At 37.7% G+C, this 19,391-nt stretch overlaps 1 protein-coding gene across 3 annotated transcripts in view; it reads left to right on the forward strand.

The window, feature by feature from the left end:
* Lmpt (Limpet) overlaps nt 1-19,391 on the forward strand; it is a 512,992-nt gene that overhangs the window by 428,437 nt on the left and 65,164 nt on the right. The window contains exon 1 of one of the 3 annotated variants that reach the window (XM_065224673.1): nt 14,572-15,012. The exons of the other annotated variants lie outside the window; for them this stretch is intronic. Coding sequence (XP_065080745.1) covers nt 14,831-15,012 — 182 coding nt within the window. The 5' untranslated portion in view covers nt 14,572-14,830. Of the gene's footprint in view, nt 1-14,571; nt 15,013-19,391 lie in introns of those variants that run through there. 3 annotated transcript variants of the gene reach the window in all.

Genomic DNA, 19,391 nt, shown 5'->3' on the forward strand with positions numbered 1-19,391 from the left:
GATTCTGTTTGCTCTGGTTCGTCATGCATAAGAGATACGGATTTGAGTTTTTAACAAAAATTGTAGCTAATAACAAAACCTACAAAAACTCTATACACTATTTTGCAAAATTCTGTTGATGAAAAAAGTTAGGGACAAATGAATGTAAATGAATGCACGAAATGAATGCAAATGATTTTCCATGCCTGGTCGTAGCAACCGTTTTGGCTGTATCGTTGGTTGCTTTATGTGTTTGGATTCGCTGGTTATCACTGCTTGCTATTTCGAAAATTCACACAATCACAACGTCAGTAGCTCTTATTATGAGAAAAACTATAATACATACATTCGTGACGGTCTTCGGCGACAGTGTTTTATGACAGAGCATGTCATATGACATTTTAGTTTGGTACTGTACTATGATAGCTCGTTTTGTAAATGTCGGAGGCAAAATTAGTCGATTATCACAAAAAATGTGTCCACTACCGTGACCGCTTACAAGATTGCTTGGGATCCATGATAACTCCTAAATCACACATGGACTATACACGGTTCAACGAAGTAGCGTCGATATTGTAAAGGTGATTGACCAGCAGATAGCGGCGGCTAAAAGTGATCACTTTGCATTTATTAATGTTCACACACATTCCGTTTTCTTTGCACGATCGTGGAAGGACATCGATGTCTGCCTGCAAACCAATACAGTCCAATATAGACGTGATGACTCGGAAGATTTTGAGGTCGTCGGCAAAGAGCACCACCGTACTTGACATCGTTCGGCACACGATTACTTGCCCGTTGCTCCTTAACGAACTTCCAGAATACTGAGGGGTTTTGTTCCCAATTCGATTGGAGTCTCTGCAAGTATCCTTGATAGCTAGTTGCTACAAGCTCTTTATAAGACGTTTCCGCAAGGCGAAGTAATTCTCGGTTTTCGTTTGTCTTGTTGATGAAGAACCATTTACGTGCCTTCCTCAGTTTGTTGCGCGTGTTTCTCAAATCAATAGTTCCTGCTTGCTCTACTGATAGCACGGCGACGTGCCTTCAAGTGAGGTATTTCGAACAGCTTGTCGTAAAACAGAAGAACAACGGTTGACCCTGAAGAAGCTGTTCCCAGTCAACCGATGAACAATCACCATTGAATCATTGAGCATTGAGACTCATCCCGAGCAAAGTCTGAGATGAAATTGAAATCTAAATTTGATGTTGTGATTTCGCTGATAATGATTACTCAGGTTGCTGTCGTTTTGGTCGATTTAACGGTTAAAATATCACATTTGAGAGCTAACAAATCTTCCTGTGACATCACATTGAAAACTGTTTCTGCTATCAGTGAGAGCAAACTGAAAACTGATTTTGATATCCATTTTTCCTGTTGAAACCAAAACAAGTATTCAATTTGATGTTATGCTAAGGCAATGAAAACAAACCCGCAACAACATATTTCTGGAGAGCAAATGTACAGCAAAATGAAAACAAAATTAGGTATCAAATTTGTCCATTGCGTAAACTGAAATCAAATTATGATTTCAGTTTGATGTTGATATCAAAACTTGATTTCAATTTGCTGTCATTTTGATGCTGTACTTTGCTCGGGAAAGGTGACTACCGGTATTTGAATTGATATAGAATATGGCGCCTCTCTAAAGGGTTACCCATAATCAACGTACACTGTTTATGGGGGCGGTTTGTTGGTAGGTGTCTATTACAAATATTTGTATAAACGGCCGTCTACACGCTAGCTGGAAAGTTCCCATTTACGGGAATCTATAAGTAAAAAATTCCAATTTTAAAGAAAAGTTACTTAACTCATTAATGGTTAACATTTTTACCCATTTAAATTGTTTATTTGTTCATCGTTTTCGATAGTATCGCACAGACGGGTTAAACTTAAGTTACGTTTTTAATCCTATATTTAAAATAAGTGTTATAATCAAAAACATCACAGACGTTTTTGAAGGCTCTGAGACAGGAACTGAGCGGATTGTTATAGCCGTAATTAATTCTCTTCGTCAAGGACATATCAGGCGTAACATTTGATAACGGCACAAAAGCTTTTGTAAACAAACTTTTTAAGGCCCTTTACATCCGTAGGCGTACTTTGGTTAGCGTGTAAAGGGCCTTAGAAAGTTTGTTTACAAATGCTTTTGTGCCGTTATCAAATGCTACACCTGATATCTATCGTTATTAAGAAATTGAAAGTATTAATCTATGCTGACGACATTAAACTTTTTTTGGAAATAAAAGAAGATGCCAAAGACATCAACACATTCAAAGAGGAAATACAGATATTCCATACTTGGTGTCATAAAAGCCTGCTACAATTAAATGTAAAAAATGTAACTCAATTACCATTAGTAGAAAACGAATCCTACCCGCTATAACAATCACTTTAGTAAACCAGAACGTAGAAAAGTGTGATAGAGTCAGGGATCTAGGTGTTATTTTGGACTCAAAACTTACTTTCACCGATCATTATAATACAATTATTAACAGAGCTAACAACTTGCTTGGTTTCATAGGTTAGGTTGGACTGTATTTCCTCTGCCATCTTACACAGCTCGGTGTATGCTCATAAATATCCAAACATTAAAAGAGCGTCGTGAATTTGCTATGATTTTATTCGTAAACGATACTGTATCACACCGCATTGATCCAATAGAACTATTGTCATCCTTAAATTTATTAACACCATCTAGGCATTTACGAAATAGAAATATATTTGCTACAAATCATCATCGTACGAATTATGCCAAATTTGGACCCTTGAACCAAATGATGGACACATATTATAATCACTGCGATAACATTGACTTTACAATGACAAAAACCTTGGGGCATCCCACTCTAAACTTTGTATTTCTCGCAATATACTCAGAAAGTTCTTACTGATATCTAAGATACCTGAAAATACTTAAAAATACTTATATTTAGCGCTAGTTTGTTACCACCTTTGCTAGACAGATTTCATTCGTTTATTTACCTGGTGTCATCTGGGATTTTGTGTGTGCGTATTTAGGAATTCTACTATAATTTTTTTTAATTTATTCCTTTTGTGTAGGAATCGAGGAGGAGACCATTTTGATTCAAGGAATATTACATTGCCAAACTGGTTCACCTGTCATTTAACGGAAGAATAAGGAGCTATTTGGAAAGTTTTGTAAAAGAAAGTGCAAGCAAATCCTCGAAACAAATTTGTCTATCCCAAAACCATCTATCGATAAAGATGGATTTTGCGTCCATTAGGATCTTGACCGTGGGACGATAACCTCAGGCATTTACGCTGATTGAAGCTGAATACGAAGTTGTGAAAGCTTTCCGTACCATCCGTACTTATGGCTTCCGGAAAGCCACTTCTCCTAGATTGTGCTGAATGAGTTTATTGTAGAAGTGAATCACATATCTTCGGAATTGGAACCTTCGATGCTCTCCTGGTAATGGCTTATTATTAAGGCTGGACATGACGAACCAACATATCCGCTTTGTGTTAATCTCGGAATCGCTTTCAACATTATTGGGGAAATTGTTTGAAATAAATTCATATATTTTATTTTAAGATTATTTTACACGAAATGAGAAACAAATAAGTTATATTTTTGAAGTACATCGTTTTGTTTGGTTTATCAAGGGTTTGAAATAAATTAATATTACAGCACAGATTAATATTTTCCTTCTTATCCTTACTGGTTAAGCCTAAAAGTTAGAAAATCATGTTGATTTCACATAAATCATTCGTCTACTATCAGGATACTCACTCTACTCCCTCGCCAGTCCGTCGTAACTCATCTTTACCGATGTAAGTTTCTCAAAACGTGTCACGATACGGCCACCAGTGGCAATTGCAATCAGTTCAATTTCAAGGCAGTTATGCTCTCTGACAAATAACCAGCGTAGTCCTAGTATCCTAGTCAAGAATTCCATACTCATGCATCTTGCGGTAATTCTTAGCCGAAAATCCGTCCAACATACGCTTTTATTATGGCAGTTCAGACTAGAGGTGGGCAAAACAGCTCATCTGGCTGAGTGGATCAAACCCATCCAGCTCACTAAAGGGAGTCGATTCTTTTGAACAGCTCTTCAGCTCACATTAAAATTATAGAAATTATGACACAAATTCAAAATCGGTAAATTAATTTGTGGTTTTAGTGCTTAAAACTGCATAAAATCGTAAAAGTAGTCTAAACCAATAAATCCGTACCTAACAATATATGGCACTACTTTTCAATGGAAAACGCCACTAACGCAACAACTGATCAACCATCGCGTAAACCAAAATGCGCGCAAAATGTGCCAACAACATATCAGTAAAAGCAAAAAATGTATGCGAGAGAGCTACACCTATGTCACACGCGATGATATGATTGAAATCGTGGCACACGATGTTACGCCTTTTCTCAAGCTAAGCAAACCAGATTTGATTTGTGATATTAATTCTCCAGCAGAATTTCTCTCACTATTCTCGGCTTCAGCTCCAGATCATCAGCTCAGATCGGGATCCGGAGCCAAATCGTGAAGAATCGAGAGAGAGAAAAAAAGATCCGAAAGAGCTGGACGGGTTCGAGAGCTGGACGGGTCCGAGTCAACAGCTCCCAGTAGATGATTCGGATCCGGAGCTGAGCTGATAAGCTGGAGAGCTGCATTTCGCTTTTTGGTTATTTGCTTCCGCTCCTCCAGAGAATGATGGGAGGAGAGGTGAGAGCACATATGCTGGAGGAATAATATCAGCATTAAGGGCTGGGTACATAAATAAATTGGATAATACCAGTAGAAAATTAACATCGTGTAGCACATGTTCATACTGTCTCTCTCTCTCCCAAACAGCCGCTTGGAAGTTTGCTTTTACCATTGGTGCTGTCGATCAGTAGGCACATGGTGTATTACGCTCGCGTCTTGGTTTACGCGGTGACTATTCAATGCGTAAGAGGAGTAATGAGTCCTTTTTTTAAAGTTCCGCTATGAGTGATGGATTGAATGGCTTAGACTTGTGATATCAGTGAGCTGATGAGCTGCGGTTCCTAAAAAATGAACCGCGGGTCATCAGCTCACTTTAGAGAATCGGGTCTATAGAACAGTTCGGGAGCGGATCGCCCATCTCTAGTTCAGACTGTTAGGAAGGTCAGTTCGGAATCTGGTTGCGAGTCTGGACGACAACGGCAGCATTAACCTCCAGTTAAGCAATAGAATTCAAAACTTGGATATCGTACTGAACAGCCAGGTCGAAATCATAAATAATTCGGATTGGATAAATTCTCTGTCCAACAGCAATCCCTGCTCCAACTGGTTCGCTGAAAGAAAATTGTGTTTTGATGATCTATTTCATAAGTAGAATTAAAGTACTTACTCTTAAACATGTTAACACTACTTCATTTAATTTTAACAGATTGAAGTAATACATTGACGGAATATACAACAACAAATAGCTACATTAGAAACCGGTTACTACGATTAAAACAAATCAAAAACTTAAAATACTTAAAAATATTTTAGAATACTCATCAGATACTTGGAAATACTTAATTGATACAAGAGATATAGTTTAGAGTGGGATGCCCCTAGTCAAAAACCAAATTAAAGCAATATTTTAATTACTCGCATAACGTCAGCTAGAAGTATTTTTTTTAACTTGTGCTCAATACATACTATAAAAAATTGACAAAATTGTAAAAATAGCACTTCAGACAACAATTGTAAAACGGTGTGCACTGATTGATGACAAATAAATAAATAAATACGTTCTACGTCCTGGAACGGCAATGAGTGCAGAATGCTGCAGCTGACGCTTAGGAACGTTCAGAGAGTTATTCTTGAGGATCTCAAATACAACCAGCCATTGCAATTCCAGCCGTCTTTTCAAGAGTAGCTCCAAATCAATTAGTCGATATCGTTCCGGATAATCGGGGAGATGAACAGAAGCAGCCCATGGTAGATGCCGAAGACCAAGCGAATGGAAGATTTCTACACAAGCTCAATACGAATCACCTGAGAAGTAAGGTATTAGCATTAGCATTAGCATCGAACAAGTTGCACAATATCGTAGGTGGTACGAATTCAAAACTATTAAGAGCAAGACGGATATCTATTACTGGACAGATAATAAGTAGGAAATAATTACTATCTCCCAGATAAAGACATATCCCGCTCCAACAGTTAAGGATTGTCCTGGCCACGTCCTTAGAACTGGTAGGGATAGGAAAGGTATGTTAGTCCAACATTTACTTAAGAGAGATGCAGAGATCTCTACGACCCCTCATAAATGTCTCGGGAATTAAGGAATTATGTTAGTAGGGAAGGTAAGCCATAGTATACACCCAGTCAGTGTTGCTGGCAAATGAAGATTTTTTTATAAATGTTGAAATTACTGTCCAGAGCGTCTGCTGGAAGATAAGGTTGCTGAAATAAAATGAAGATATAACATAGTGAACTCACCATCGTAACCGTAGCTAATTAAAAGGAAGGAATTACGTTGTGTTTAATTATTTTTTTTTTATTGACTGAGGGGAAAACCCGCGGATATGAAAATAAATTTACTGCCTCTTTAGTAGAACGCTTGTCACAAATCAATTGTAGAAACTTATATACGACTTATTTCAGTCATAAACAAGTTGCTGTAACTTATTGTGATGAAAGTGTGCTACTCGGGTTCTCCCTTGAGCCCAAAACCTCTATGTCTTTTCAACTTGAATCATAATCAATTAAAGAAAACTTAAGTTCTTGTGATGTATACAAATTATCCAAAATTCATGTCGTTTTCGTTTTTGCGGTGTACCCGAGCAAAGTCCAGCATCAAAATGATAGCAATTGAAATCAAGTTTTGAAATCAACATCAAACTGAAATCATAATTTGATTTCAGTTTACGCAATTGACAAATTTGATACCTAATTTTGTTTTCATTTTGCAGTACATTTGCTCTTCAAAAATATGTAGTTCTTCTTCTTCTTCTTCGCATTTCAAGCTTATTGCATATTGCATATTAGCTTATTGCGTGCTCTCAACTTAGTGTTCTAGATGCACTTCCACAGTTATTAATTTAGAGCTTTCGATGCCTGTACCATTTTTGCATTGGTATAATTGTGTGGCAAGTCCAATCATACTTTTATGCCCAGGGAAGTCGAGAAATTTTCCAACCCGAAAAATTCCTAGACCGGACCGGGAATCGAATTCAGCCACCTCCAGCATGGTCTTGCTTTGTAGCTGCGCCTTTACTGACTGAGCTAAGGGAGGCCCCTATATGTAGTTACGGGTTTGTTTTCATTGCCTTAGCATACCATCAAATTGAATACTTGTTTTGTTATCAACAGGAAAAATGGACATCAAATTGAGTTTTTAGTTTGCCCTCGCTAAGAGCAGAAATTGTTTTCAATGTGATGTCAAAGGAAGATTTTTTCACTCTCTGACATTTTAACCGTTAAAACGACCAATTCGACAACAACCTGAGTAATCATTGGCAGCCCTAAGTATGCACTTTAAGAATTGATAAAACGATCCATAAAATATTGAAAAACGTTCTTTAAAAAACATCAAAATGATCCATAAAACACCGCAGGAAATCTCTTAAAAAGTGTGAATGACCCTTAAAAAATATCAATATGATCCATATTTTATGTAAAATTTAGCAATATAATTGTAAAAATGTATCGCTAATATTGCAAATGAACCACAAAACATTCACCAATGAACCTTGAACTAATGAAAGTGATCCATATAAAATCAAGCTAGCACACTTAAATAATAGGCACGATCCATAAATTAGACATATATTGTTCATGGTTTGGATACTTTTTTTTTTAGTTTGATCCATTAAACTTGGAAAATTGCCCCATTACTGCGTAGCTACTCTGGGTTACTGTTCTGCCCGTGTTTTTTTTTTTTTTTGTCAGAAGAGTGAGCGATGGGTGATTATCATAAGCATCTAAAAGAAGCTACTAAAAAAATTCCCTAGGATGCGTCAAACACTCCGAACACGATGCAACCGGTAAAATGTGTAACGACAAATTGGTTATGTTTGAAAAATCATTACTCAGCGATTTATCAATAGATTTTAAGCCTATGATTTTGAACTATGATTTTTTAAACATTACAAGTTTGCCGTTCGGCTCCGCAAAGGTACAGAAAATTAGCCTGGAAAATAAACGCATTATTTAAAAAAAAACCCGTTACACGTTTGACAAGAGGCATCGCATGTTCAGAATGCTAAGAAGATTATTATAGAAGCTTTTTTGGAAGCTAATTCTAGACGCTTACCACTTCTAACTCAAATAACACGGGTATGTCACGGGTAATCTAAGTAGCTACGTAGTAAACGATCCACGATCTTTTCAAGGTTTATGGAACAAAATCAAAAAGTTAGTGTCCAAAACATGAACAGTGCAGGTCTAATTTATCGATCATTCCTATATTTGTAAGAGCGCAAGCTTGATTTTCTATGCATCACTCACTTTCATTTGTTTAAGGGGTTACGCCTACCTGCAAGACCGAAAAAAGCGAAAGTTTGGATTTTTTTTTCTCGAAAACGACGCAACATATTGAAAATCGGTTTTCTGTCGTTTATTGAACACACATTAAATGGTCGATGCTGCAAAAACGAGGTCCTGGTGCCCCGCACGGCTGCTCCCCGTGGACGATGTTCTAAAAAACGTTTTTTGCGGTGCCAACTGCGGTTTGTGATGTAATCATCTGAAATAAAAAAAAACCCATGCCAAATCGTTAAGCATGTGTTAAACTAGTCCTTGATCATTCGGTTTTTTTTTTTAATTTTTTTGACAAAATGGCGGCCTTGCAAAGTTGATCGGCTCTTTGATCGGCTGTAAAAAATCGAAATTAAATTATAGGCGAAATCTGAACGATCGTGGACTGCACAAAATAGTACTGAACAGAAATCAAAACAAATCGGACGAATCGAATGTATACATTTCGAGAAATTTTTGGCACCGGTTTTGAAAATATGATTCCGAGATAATCGCGTTTAAAGTTTCAACCCAAGTAATATTTTAAGTTTTATGAAATACTACAAAGCAACTATTAAACAACATTCATAAAACCCTGGTCAAGGCTATTTTGTCATTAGTGCATCCACCAAAACCTCATTAAGACTAGAATATGTCTAGTTGGCCCACCCTGGAGAAGGTTCTGAAGGGTGTATTCTCGAAGCTCTTCAAGATTGATTTACTGCAAAAGGTTGTATGACGAACGCATTGAGAACCATTTGAAAGCTACAATAAAAGCTATTTAGCAACAATAAAAACCCTTTCCTAGCCATTTCCCCTAGCCGCATGCTGAATCCACTAGGAAAGCATCAATCAAGATAGAAAAGGATTTATGAATCCAATATTATTGAAATAATTAAAATAGAAACTGATGGTATAAAAATTTTGTTGAATATCCAAATTTATTACAATAGTTCTCATTAAGTGGCCTAGTTTTAAGTGCCATATTAAATTTTATGTGAAATCTACGTGAAAACAACGAAAAAAATAAGTTCATCCTCGTAAAACGTCGATTTGACTAATTATTTAACATTGAAAAAAAAATTATTCTTCAGATAGAGCTTGGCCGAGATTTTTTTAATGATTTTCGCATTTAAATGTTTGCTCATTGCTAAATTTACCAAAACATAGTTATATATAAGGCAATATAGATTGAAAATCGAAGATTGTAAAAAACAAGCAAACTAATTGTAACATGGCGGTGGCATAAAAATTGATTTTCATTGGTCATATGTGAAAAAGGTGTTTTGCTTTCAAGAATTCCTTAACAAATTCATACGGTTTTAAAATGGCTTTTATGAAGTAAACTTGCAGGCTGAATTGTATTTATCTAAAGCCATTTTGCTTGATCCTAACCCGTTCAGATTTATGGCAGCATTTATGGAGGCAAAGTTGCCTGCAAGAAGTTAAAGGTCAACGTTTGTTTATCTTTCGATAGTAGCGCTGTGGGATCCAGGGTTCTTCCAGGTAGTTTTCTCCCGATAGATTGGGAGCAGTTACTCAGATAGTCTGCGATACTGTTTCACAACATTTCACATTTCGAACAGCTGGAAGCGCAATCGTTCCCGAAAAAGATCGCCTTCTTCCGGATGGTTACAGAAGAGCACCATCCAACGATGCAGGGATGTACGCTTGAATGAAATTTTCGAAGAGTTGATTCTTTCGCCGAATAAAATCGCTGCTATGGATCGGAAACCAGATAATCTCCGCTAACTAACAGTTTCAGTGGTTTGCTGTCGGTTGTCATCTATTCGCAAGATCTGGAGAAGACTGGTATGTTTTTCAAACATTCGACAATGTTTTATTAATTCGAGGGGCCCGCTCAGTTTGCTCTTCTCCGCCAGATGGTCAATCGTTGATGGTGTGCTGGTTCTTCTAAAGAAGTAAATTTTGCTTAAATCGAATTGAATTTTTTATCCTACTACGTCTATCCTTCGAGATTTCCTTGTCATAAATTTCGCTTTTATTAACTATGAGGAACCATCTTTTAAGCTCAATTTGTAAACAGACTAATTGAGGAGTTTATAATGCACTTTAAAAAGCCTGAAAAGTAACTCTAATGCAAAACCTAATGGTTTTAGGGTTGCTTTTATAATGATAGAACACGTTTATAAAGTATTTTATCAAGACATTAATAAACAATTGCTAATGACATTTATGCTTGAATTACAGACCAGTTTTAAGGAGGGATTGAGAACTGATTTAAATTTATTTTCAAACAAGACAGATTTTGACTTTCTTGCCAGCCTATAAAAGGTTTTTAAAACAGCAAAAAGCTGAATTACTAAGTAGGAGTGGTTTACACTTTGAAATGCTGTTTTTAAACTAAATGGATTGTTCATTGCCGTTATAAAACCACTATAAATCAGAGTGGATGCCAAATGATTACTGAATTGTTACTTGGGAAGTTGGGTTTAGTCCACTATAAGTGAATATTTTTGTACGTCGCATAACTTTCACAATTTTCATCGGATCAACTTGATCTTTTGAGGAAATATTCTTGACTTTATATACTTTCGATTAGGACAATAAAAAATCGATTTTTTGAAAGTTTGCAGGTAGGCGTAACCCCTTAAGGTGCATTGCTGAATGTTTTATGGATCATTTTTACAATTGTATTGCTAAATTATAATATTGATATTTTTTTAATGGATTATTCACACATTTTAAGGGATTTTCACTGGGGATTTATGGATCATTTGGGTGTTTTTTAAGGAGCGTTTTTAAATTTTTTATGGATCATTTATTGATTTTTATATTCAAAGGTATGTTTGCCATAATCATTATCAGCGAAATCACAACACCAAATTTAGTTTTCAATTTGATCTCAGACTTTGCTCGGGTAGCTACACTGCCGTACACCGAATTAATATAGGGTGTAGAAATAGGATGCAACTACAAATGATGTTGAGCTGTCAAAGACTCGCGCTTATTCCTGCTTACACTATACCGGTGCTACACCGTCATAACTGGAACAAACCAAATACAATAACCATGGCAGAACCAACACAACATTAATCAAATTTTGTTAAATTTCTAAAAGAAAGAAAAGGGGGGGAAACATGCACAATCACAAACGAACAAATTTGACGTCGCCACATTAATTTTCATTGTTTTTGGCAACATTAGAAGGAGAAAAGGAGACAAACTATTAAAAGTAGGGAAAAGTGAACTGGTCGCTGGGAACCATTTTCTAGTCGTGTACTATCATTACACCTATAATTTATGGCTATTAAAAGATTGACATTAGATGACATTACAACAAACGCTTCAATTGGTTGTTGTTTCGCCTATTTCTACCATTCTATACTCGGACAAAAAATGCTACTCAAATCCGAGTTCAGTTCACTCAAAAAGCGCAAAAAGTGTATCCACCTACAAATGAGCAAAATTCCACCCAAATTTGAGCAAATGTCACCCACATTGCTGCAGCTTTTTCGGAAAATCTGCATCCCATTCCCGAGTAAACCCACCCTCTACATTTAAAGCAACACAAAACTTTTGAACTTAGTTTTTTTCGGAGGTCAAACCATCCATTCCTTCTTTTTTGTCATCTTACGCAGAGGTTTTCTTCGTATTGCACCGTCGTTCAGTCATCCGTTTCCTTCTGCTTCTCGCCATTTTTCCTTTTTATTTTTATTTTTATTTTTATTTTCACAATCTGCCCTAACTCTTTTTTCACATTTTCAGACATTTCATGGACTCCTAACACTAATCTTTTGCATCCAATCACTTGCCACCGCACTTATTTAAGCCTTACGCATATCTTTTTTAATAAATCCCACACAAAAAAAAACTTGGACTTATGATTTACTAGGTCGGCTATTTTTTCCACTACCACTTTATGCGCCAGTGCAGCCAAACGCTGTAGAAAATTACACATTGGGTATTTTCTCTGGAAAATTTGAGTAGAATTAGTTTAGAGTGTATTGTTTCATTGTATTTTTATCGCTGTCAGTTTTTTTTAAGTTGGAAAAAAGGGCGTCTCCCGCAAAGCAACGTCGCGAATTTATTTTGCGCCAGCACCTGGAAAATCCTCAACTCTCTCATCGGGATATTGGAAAACAACTCGGAATCGTTCAGTCAACGGTGAGTCGTGTGATTAAACGTTACTACGAAACTCTGAGTATCGAACGGAAGGAGAAATGCGGTCAGAATGGATGTCCTATTGGTGATCAGGATCACAAGCGTGTCGTGAAAGTGTTTAAGCGGAATCCCAATGCTTCGGTCACGGATGTGGCCAAAAAGTTGAATCTTTCCAATTCTTTCGTTCAGAGAGGCAAGGACCGAGGACTGCATACGTACAAAGTGCAGAAGGCTCCAAAACGTGACCAACGGCAAAATACGGTGGAAAAGTTACGGCCTGTTACGAAACTGTACACCCAGATGCTGGCGAAGCCTCATTGTCTCATCATGGATGATGAGACTTACGTCAAGGCGGACTTCCGGCAGCTTCCAAGGCTACTGTTCTTCACTGCCCAGCACACCGGAACTAAGTTCCATCGAAAAATACTGAGATATTATGAAGCAGGCACTACGGAAGCAGCCCAAGGAGGTCAAATCTGAGGAAGACATGAAGATAAAGTGGGTTTCCGTACAGTAGAAGCTGCAGTCAAATATTGTACAGAACCTAATGAGTGGAGTTATGCATAAGGTGGGAGCGTACGGTTATGGTATTGAAGTTGCATGAAATAAATATGCCAAAAGCTTACTAATGGATTATATTTTATTGTCTGCAAGTTTGAAAAGGCTCGGTCCACTAGATAATTTTCTACAGCGTTTTTCCGTGATGCAATTTGATGTGGGACACCCTTTAAAAATGCCAAAATGACCTTAAAACGGGCCTATTGAGACGGTAAAACGGCTTGAAAACCCCTAAAATAGGTTCAGAAACGCCAAAATAGCTTAAAAAGCTTCAAAATGGCTTTAGAAATACAAAAGTGGCATAGAACCGCCAAAATGGTCTTGAAAATTCCAAAATAATCAATATTGTTAGAATATATATAGAATCCGAGAGATGCCTGAAAAAAGGGGAAAAAATACGAAAAACGCCAAAATGCCCTTAAATTTAATATTAAAGCCTTTTAAACGCCAACATAATACACAAATCTGAATATATATATTTTTTAAATTTGGTTGAAGATTTCACTGTAATGTTCACGACCCATCTAGGGTAGACTCATAGATTAAGAAACGCTGCAGTAGAGGTTATAAGATTTGCATAATGCTTGAGGCGTTTGTTATGAAAGCCCAATAAACTTCTTCCGATAAAAATGTTAATTTTTTCCCTTGGCTGTAACTTTTAGGTCCTTTTCAATATTCAGTCAAGTTTAAACACATTTCTTAAAGCTGTACACTCCATAAATTTGAATGTTGCACCTACTTTTTCAAAACATCATTTAGTGGAAATTCCAAATGAAGTTCTCAACTTGCCATAAGACCTAGTAAAAATTCCTAGCATTGCAACGAGGTGTTTCACATTCTTTCACCGCAATTATCATTCTATATTTAGTAAAACCAGCTCAACATCTACTTCCCACCGCACAGTAGCACACAGAATGCGGTTACATGAATCTTTACAACTCCTTCTGAGAATGCGCCGACTGTTGAAAACCTTACTACAAACCAGACCCCAAAATGCCACATCTGCACCTGACTGTGCAAACCACACATCGTAAAAAAAAAACAACAACATCGACTTAAACTGCTGCAGCGCCATAACACTCGGGTCTGCGCCGGCGTTCTAATGCAATGTTCACTTGTTTCCAATGATAGCTGGCTGCTATACAGTCATATGAAACTCACTCATGCAGGTCATCCACTCCACATCAAGCAACAGCCGGACCGAGCTGCGTCATCAAAAAATTTCCAACGATGACGTCGTCGGGCGTCGATTTTCATGTGGGTGTTGGTTTGTTGCCTACCATTCATTTCCAAGCGTTAAACGGAATCGACGACGCAGACGACCCCAACAAAATTTTCATACTGAGAGTGAAAACGCTCTGGAGCTACTTGAACTAACGGCTAACGAAATGCGCGAGCAGCAACGGCAGCAGCATAGAAGCAAGCGAAAAAAAAAACTACACAACGATCGACAAGAGATCGAGATCAAATTCGAACCTCGAGGCGCTACAGTTCGCTACTAGCTTAGCTCAAATATACTTACTAATAATTCGCAGCATCGCGGATCCGCCGGACGCCGGGTTACCTTCTTTCAGCTTTCTCTCCCAGTGAATCAACGCGTGTGATACCGTGTGAATCTGTGCATCTGTTCTAGTCCCAAGAAGACAGAAGTTGTGATTGCTCAAGTCCAAGTGCTTCCCTATCCTAGATCGTTAATCTAAATCGAATTAATCAAACGGAAACGATGGCCGATGTCGATGTGATGCGTACCCAGACCGTCGAGGTCAAGAAAACGCGCAAGGTGAAGAAGACGACCACCAAGCGCCGGGAGTCGTCCGATCAGACCGGAGAGGTCACGATCACCGAGATGGAGCAAACTGACTACCAGACGCAGCTGCAGAACCCAAATGTCATCGAGGATAAGGGGTAACGGTGGCCTTCGGTGCTTTCGGGCTCCTTCAAATTGATGGTGAAGAACAGGATTGTCGCAGACAGGACCAAAAAAGGATGGCTCAGAGTGTTTCTGTGTGTGTGTGCGGATGTGTGCAAATGGCAGGATTTATTGATCCGTTCGGTTTGCGGCCGGTAGTGGAGTTCATAAAATATTTATGATCTTTTTGACACCTCCTGTGAGAGCGAGGACACGGTGTGAAAAAGGCCAGCTTCCATTTACAGGATAAGAGGATTAAAATGATAGGTGCTACGCGTTGAGATCGATACAATCGATCGTGGGCCCCGAGGATCATTGCTCAATTTGCTGTTTGCAACGCGTGACATCACTCCCCATCACTCTGTGGCTGCTGTGGATCGGTGGTGATGATGAGTCTGATGGAACGATATTGAGCGAGCAACTGAATGAATTATGATCAATATGAAGCGTACGTCGAGTGCGCGGTAGTTGCAAGCTGCAGCACTGCTTATTGCTTATTTTTGCCTGTGCTGATCTCATCTGCTTCCGAAGGGTGCCCTTCATTGGCTGTACAGAAGAGCACAATCTGCTCAAACCGAACGGGTCACCCGACGTTAGTCACTTTATCGGTCTTTTGATGGGGGAATAGTATTGATTGATCAATTTAGATTGTGACAATTTACCCTTTATAAGAAATTAAAAAATCGATCAGCAATTGGAATTTATTCCGTGATTAGATTGAACTGATTCACGCGTTAACAAGTGGAATTTCAAAAAAATATCCAGTTCAATTCACCCAACTTAATGAATAAATGGACGTCATGGAAATGGACTTGCCTGGAAATCTGAGTCAAATAATAGATAAGCAACTCTCAACCCCATCTCCCGTATATGAAGATTAGGGTGGACTAAGTTCGTATGGTGGATCACAATCCCTTGTTCCCCATTGCTCTTCCGATGTGTATTGAGGTCCCCAACAAAGGTGTCAAATTTGAACGAATTCGATAATGATCTGGATTTGCGAATTTGTGATTTAAATTGTGCATGGGAAAATTTATGGGAAACGAAACGAACCTATCTCCAAATCTAAAATAGGTTTGGAATACTATGTAGAACAAATTTGTCGAAGACTGCAAATCAATTAGACTTCTGAGAAAAAAGTTGTTATTGTATTAATTTAGACCTATTGCTTAGCAAATATCTACAGGCATTTATGTTTACTTGTAGGTACATGTGGAACACTTGGGCTAAAGTCAATGGGTAGTAACTGTTTGTACAAAAATCAAATCGATTTCCAGTCTTCGACAAAGTCGTTTTGTACACTCAATTCTTTTTTTTTACATGGTTGGAGTCGCTGAGTTGCAATCACATTTTCCGTATTCTCAATCTAAGTCCGAGATTTGGTGAAATTTTAGCAATATTTTTTTTGTAAGCAGATGAATAGCATCGTTTCGTTTCCCATACAGAATTTATAATACTCCCGCCAATCTAGAATAAAGCCCAATTCTTTCGAATTTTGCACAGTTTTTAGGGACCTCAATACGCATTGAAAGAGCAGTAGGAAACAGGGGTTTGTTAAGTTGACCCACCCTAATGAAGACCCTTTAACTTTTGATAATACAACTATAATCATTGTTTAAAGAAAATATCGAATTTAAACAATAGCAATTAGAAGTCTATAGTAGGGTTAATGTCCCTAATGTCGGTGTAAATGTTTCTAATATTGATGATGGAATACTACCTATTGTAGCAAGGCGCCTGCGCTAGCAATGGACTATTCTTACCTCATGCCTTGATCAAGATTTCTTTTCTGGTCGTATTCATCATACTCCAGTGTGATGGGCCAAAATTGGTGGGCGGACCCGTAAGCAGAGACACTCTTTCGAGAAGTAAGTTCATACATCCAGAACGAAAATCAAGAGGAATATCCCAACAGGCGGGGAGAAGAGCCCACCCTCAATCAAAGAATCGTTAGCAATAATTGACAATCCCACCCTCCCCATCCAAATCGTCCCCGATAATTGAAAAATTTGGATGAGCAAGATGCACCCAGCTGTAGTTTTTGTACTTTATATCAAAATTGCAAAAAATTTCAAAATTCGAAAACATCCCAAACTCTGCACTCTGAATCATGTTTTTTTTTCTTATATGTATAGGGGAAATGACTCTAAGATTGGGCCCATTGCTAAGAATCTGCTATTTATCAATGTTATCTAGATGAACGCGTCATTGGGACGGTACTAATGGATATTTTTGGTCGCTATTGAAAATTTAGTCGATTGCTGAATTTATGTATGGGCCCCAATTAGGGGTATTTAGGCCGACATTACATCCATTTCCCCTGGAAGCTTTTTAGTTGATGAGCAAGCAACCTTACCAATCACTTACCTATTTTGTCATTGCCATTTTTCCATGGACGGATACATACTTTGTTTACGTAAGTCAATTATCTTTGTTTGATGAAAATAGACAGTGCCCATCTCCGGATATTTTCTTAACGAGCATAACTCCATTATCGTATCGTATGTGCTCCATTTTGCTGCTCTCCTTTCTTTCACTTTTACTTTGTTGACTCAAAGGTACCGGGAAAGATATAGATATATACGTTATTAGTAATGCTGTGATATAATCACAACGAAATGGATCAACGGATGTGAAATGATGGAATTTTTAAATTTAACACGATTTAAAGCATTTTAATGCAACATTAATTTTTTTGACTACACACATTTCTCAAAGTTGGTTGGAAATGCTATCTAACATGAAGCTTTAGTGTGCAAATTTATTAGCTAGAGAATGATCTTAGAAGAGGGTAGGTGGACAGTTCCGTTAGAGTACGGCAGTATGAAAATTGAATAGAAGTTGTAAAAGAGCGAAGGGCCATTAATGTGACAGTACAAAGTCAAACGCACACCTTTTGCCTAACCCGTACGATGTACGTGGAGATTTGAAGTATGTCTTCAAATCTACTGGCAAAAAGTGTGCGCCCGCCTTTGCTCATTACTGTCAGCGGCTGTGGAATAGTTCTAGCGACGTTTCATCATGATATTCTTACTAAATTCTGGAAGCATTTACTTGTGTTTTATATAAACATTATCAATGTTCCCTCATATCGTATCTTCAAAGTGATCTTCGCAAGCGCCACATTTCATTCGGGCTCTTTGAAACTACACGTGGTGGAATATAAAACGCACCTTTTAAAGTGAATTGCACATAACAATGACCAGTGTCATCACTTACTCACACATGAAATCTGGCTCGACCAACTTGGCAGAACGTTCGCTAACCCTCACCTAAGAACAGGACACTTTTATCGATGGGCACAATCTTTAGATCCATAGGCCAACATTAGAGCCATTTCCCCTTTTTATTTCCTTTAGGCAAAATCAACCGACGTTTCGGTCCTTTTGAGGACTTCTTCAGGGAAGCTGATATAGGATATGTGTGTGAATTTTACCAATAATTGACCGAGTACATGTTGAGCCCAATTGATAGCTGCCCAAGCAACACACTTCCGTCTCGAAAATATGCGACAACTTGATTGTGACCAGAATAAGCCGTATAGGAGTTGCTACAACCGTTTTGCGACAAGTGTGCTGCTAGGGTGGTCTAATGGTCGTTTAGCCATAAAATATGAATGAACAACATTTCATCATAAGACTTTCATAACTTTCAAACTAATTTAATAAAGACACGGCTAAAGTTCTTTAAGCTTTTAAGTAAGTGTTCTTTAAACAACTCAGAATGACTCAAATAACATTATCGGTTTTATCATGGTTTTGAGGAGGTTTATAAGGCTTTGAATGGACTTGAAGCTCATAATATTGCCTATTAACACTGCGTACAATGCTCGGAATAGCACGTAAATGGCAGCTATGACATTGTAATATTAAATCGATTAAATGCTCCTTGAAAAAATGCTCGTTTACTGCGTACCCGAGCAAAGCCCAACATCAAAATTATAGCAAATTGAAATCAAGTTTTGATATCAGCATCAAACTGAAATTCTAATTTGATTTCAGTTTATGCAATTGACAAATTTGATACCAAATTTTGTTTTCATTTTGCTGAACATTTGCTCTTCAAAAATATGTTGTTGCGGGTTTGTTTTTATTGCCTTAGCATAACATCAAATGGAATACTTTTTTTTTTTTTATTCTTTATTAAAGAGATTTTTAGCGTTAGGCTAGTTCATCTCTCAAATGGAATAGGGGAAATGACGGCTTCGGCATGACAGACTATTTTCGGCAACACAAATTGAAACACTATTTTCACTGGATTTTCTTACGAAAACACTTCGCTGAATGCATGCAAACGATTCTTTATGTTTTCAGCTTCAATTGGACTATATTTTTACCACTGAGAAAAAGCAATCTAGCAAGGTTTTCTTGAAATG

This window comes from Ochlerotatus camptorhynchus, unplaced genomic scaffold, assembly GCF_037179485.1.
Source record: "Ochlerotatus camptorhynchus isolate MF236.1 unplaced genomic scaffold, CSIRO-AGI_Acam_v1.1 ptg000213l, whole genome shotgun sequence".
Taxonomy (NCBI): Eukaryota; Metazoa; Arthropoda; class Insecta; order Diptera; family Culicidae; genus Ochlerotatus; species Ochlerotatus camptorhynchus.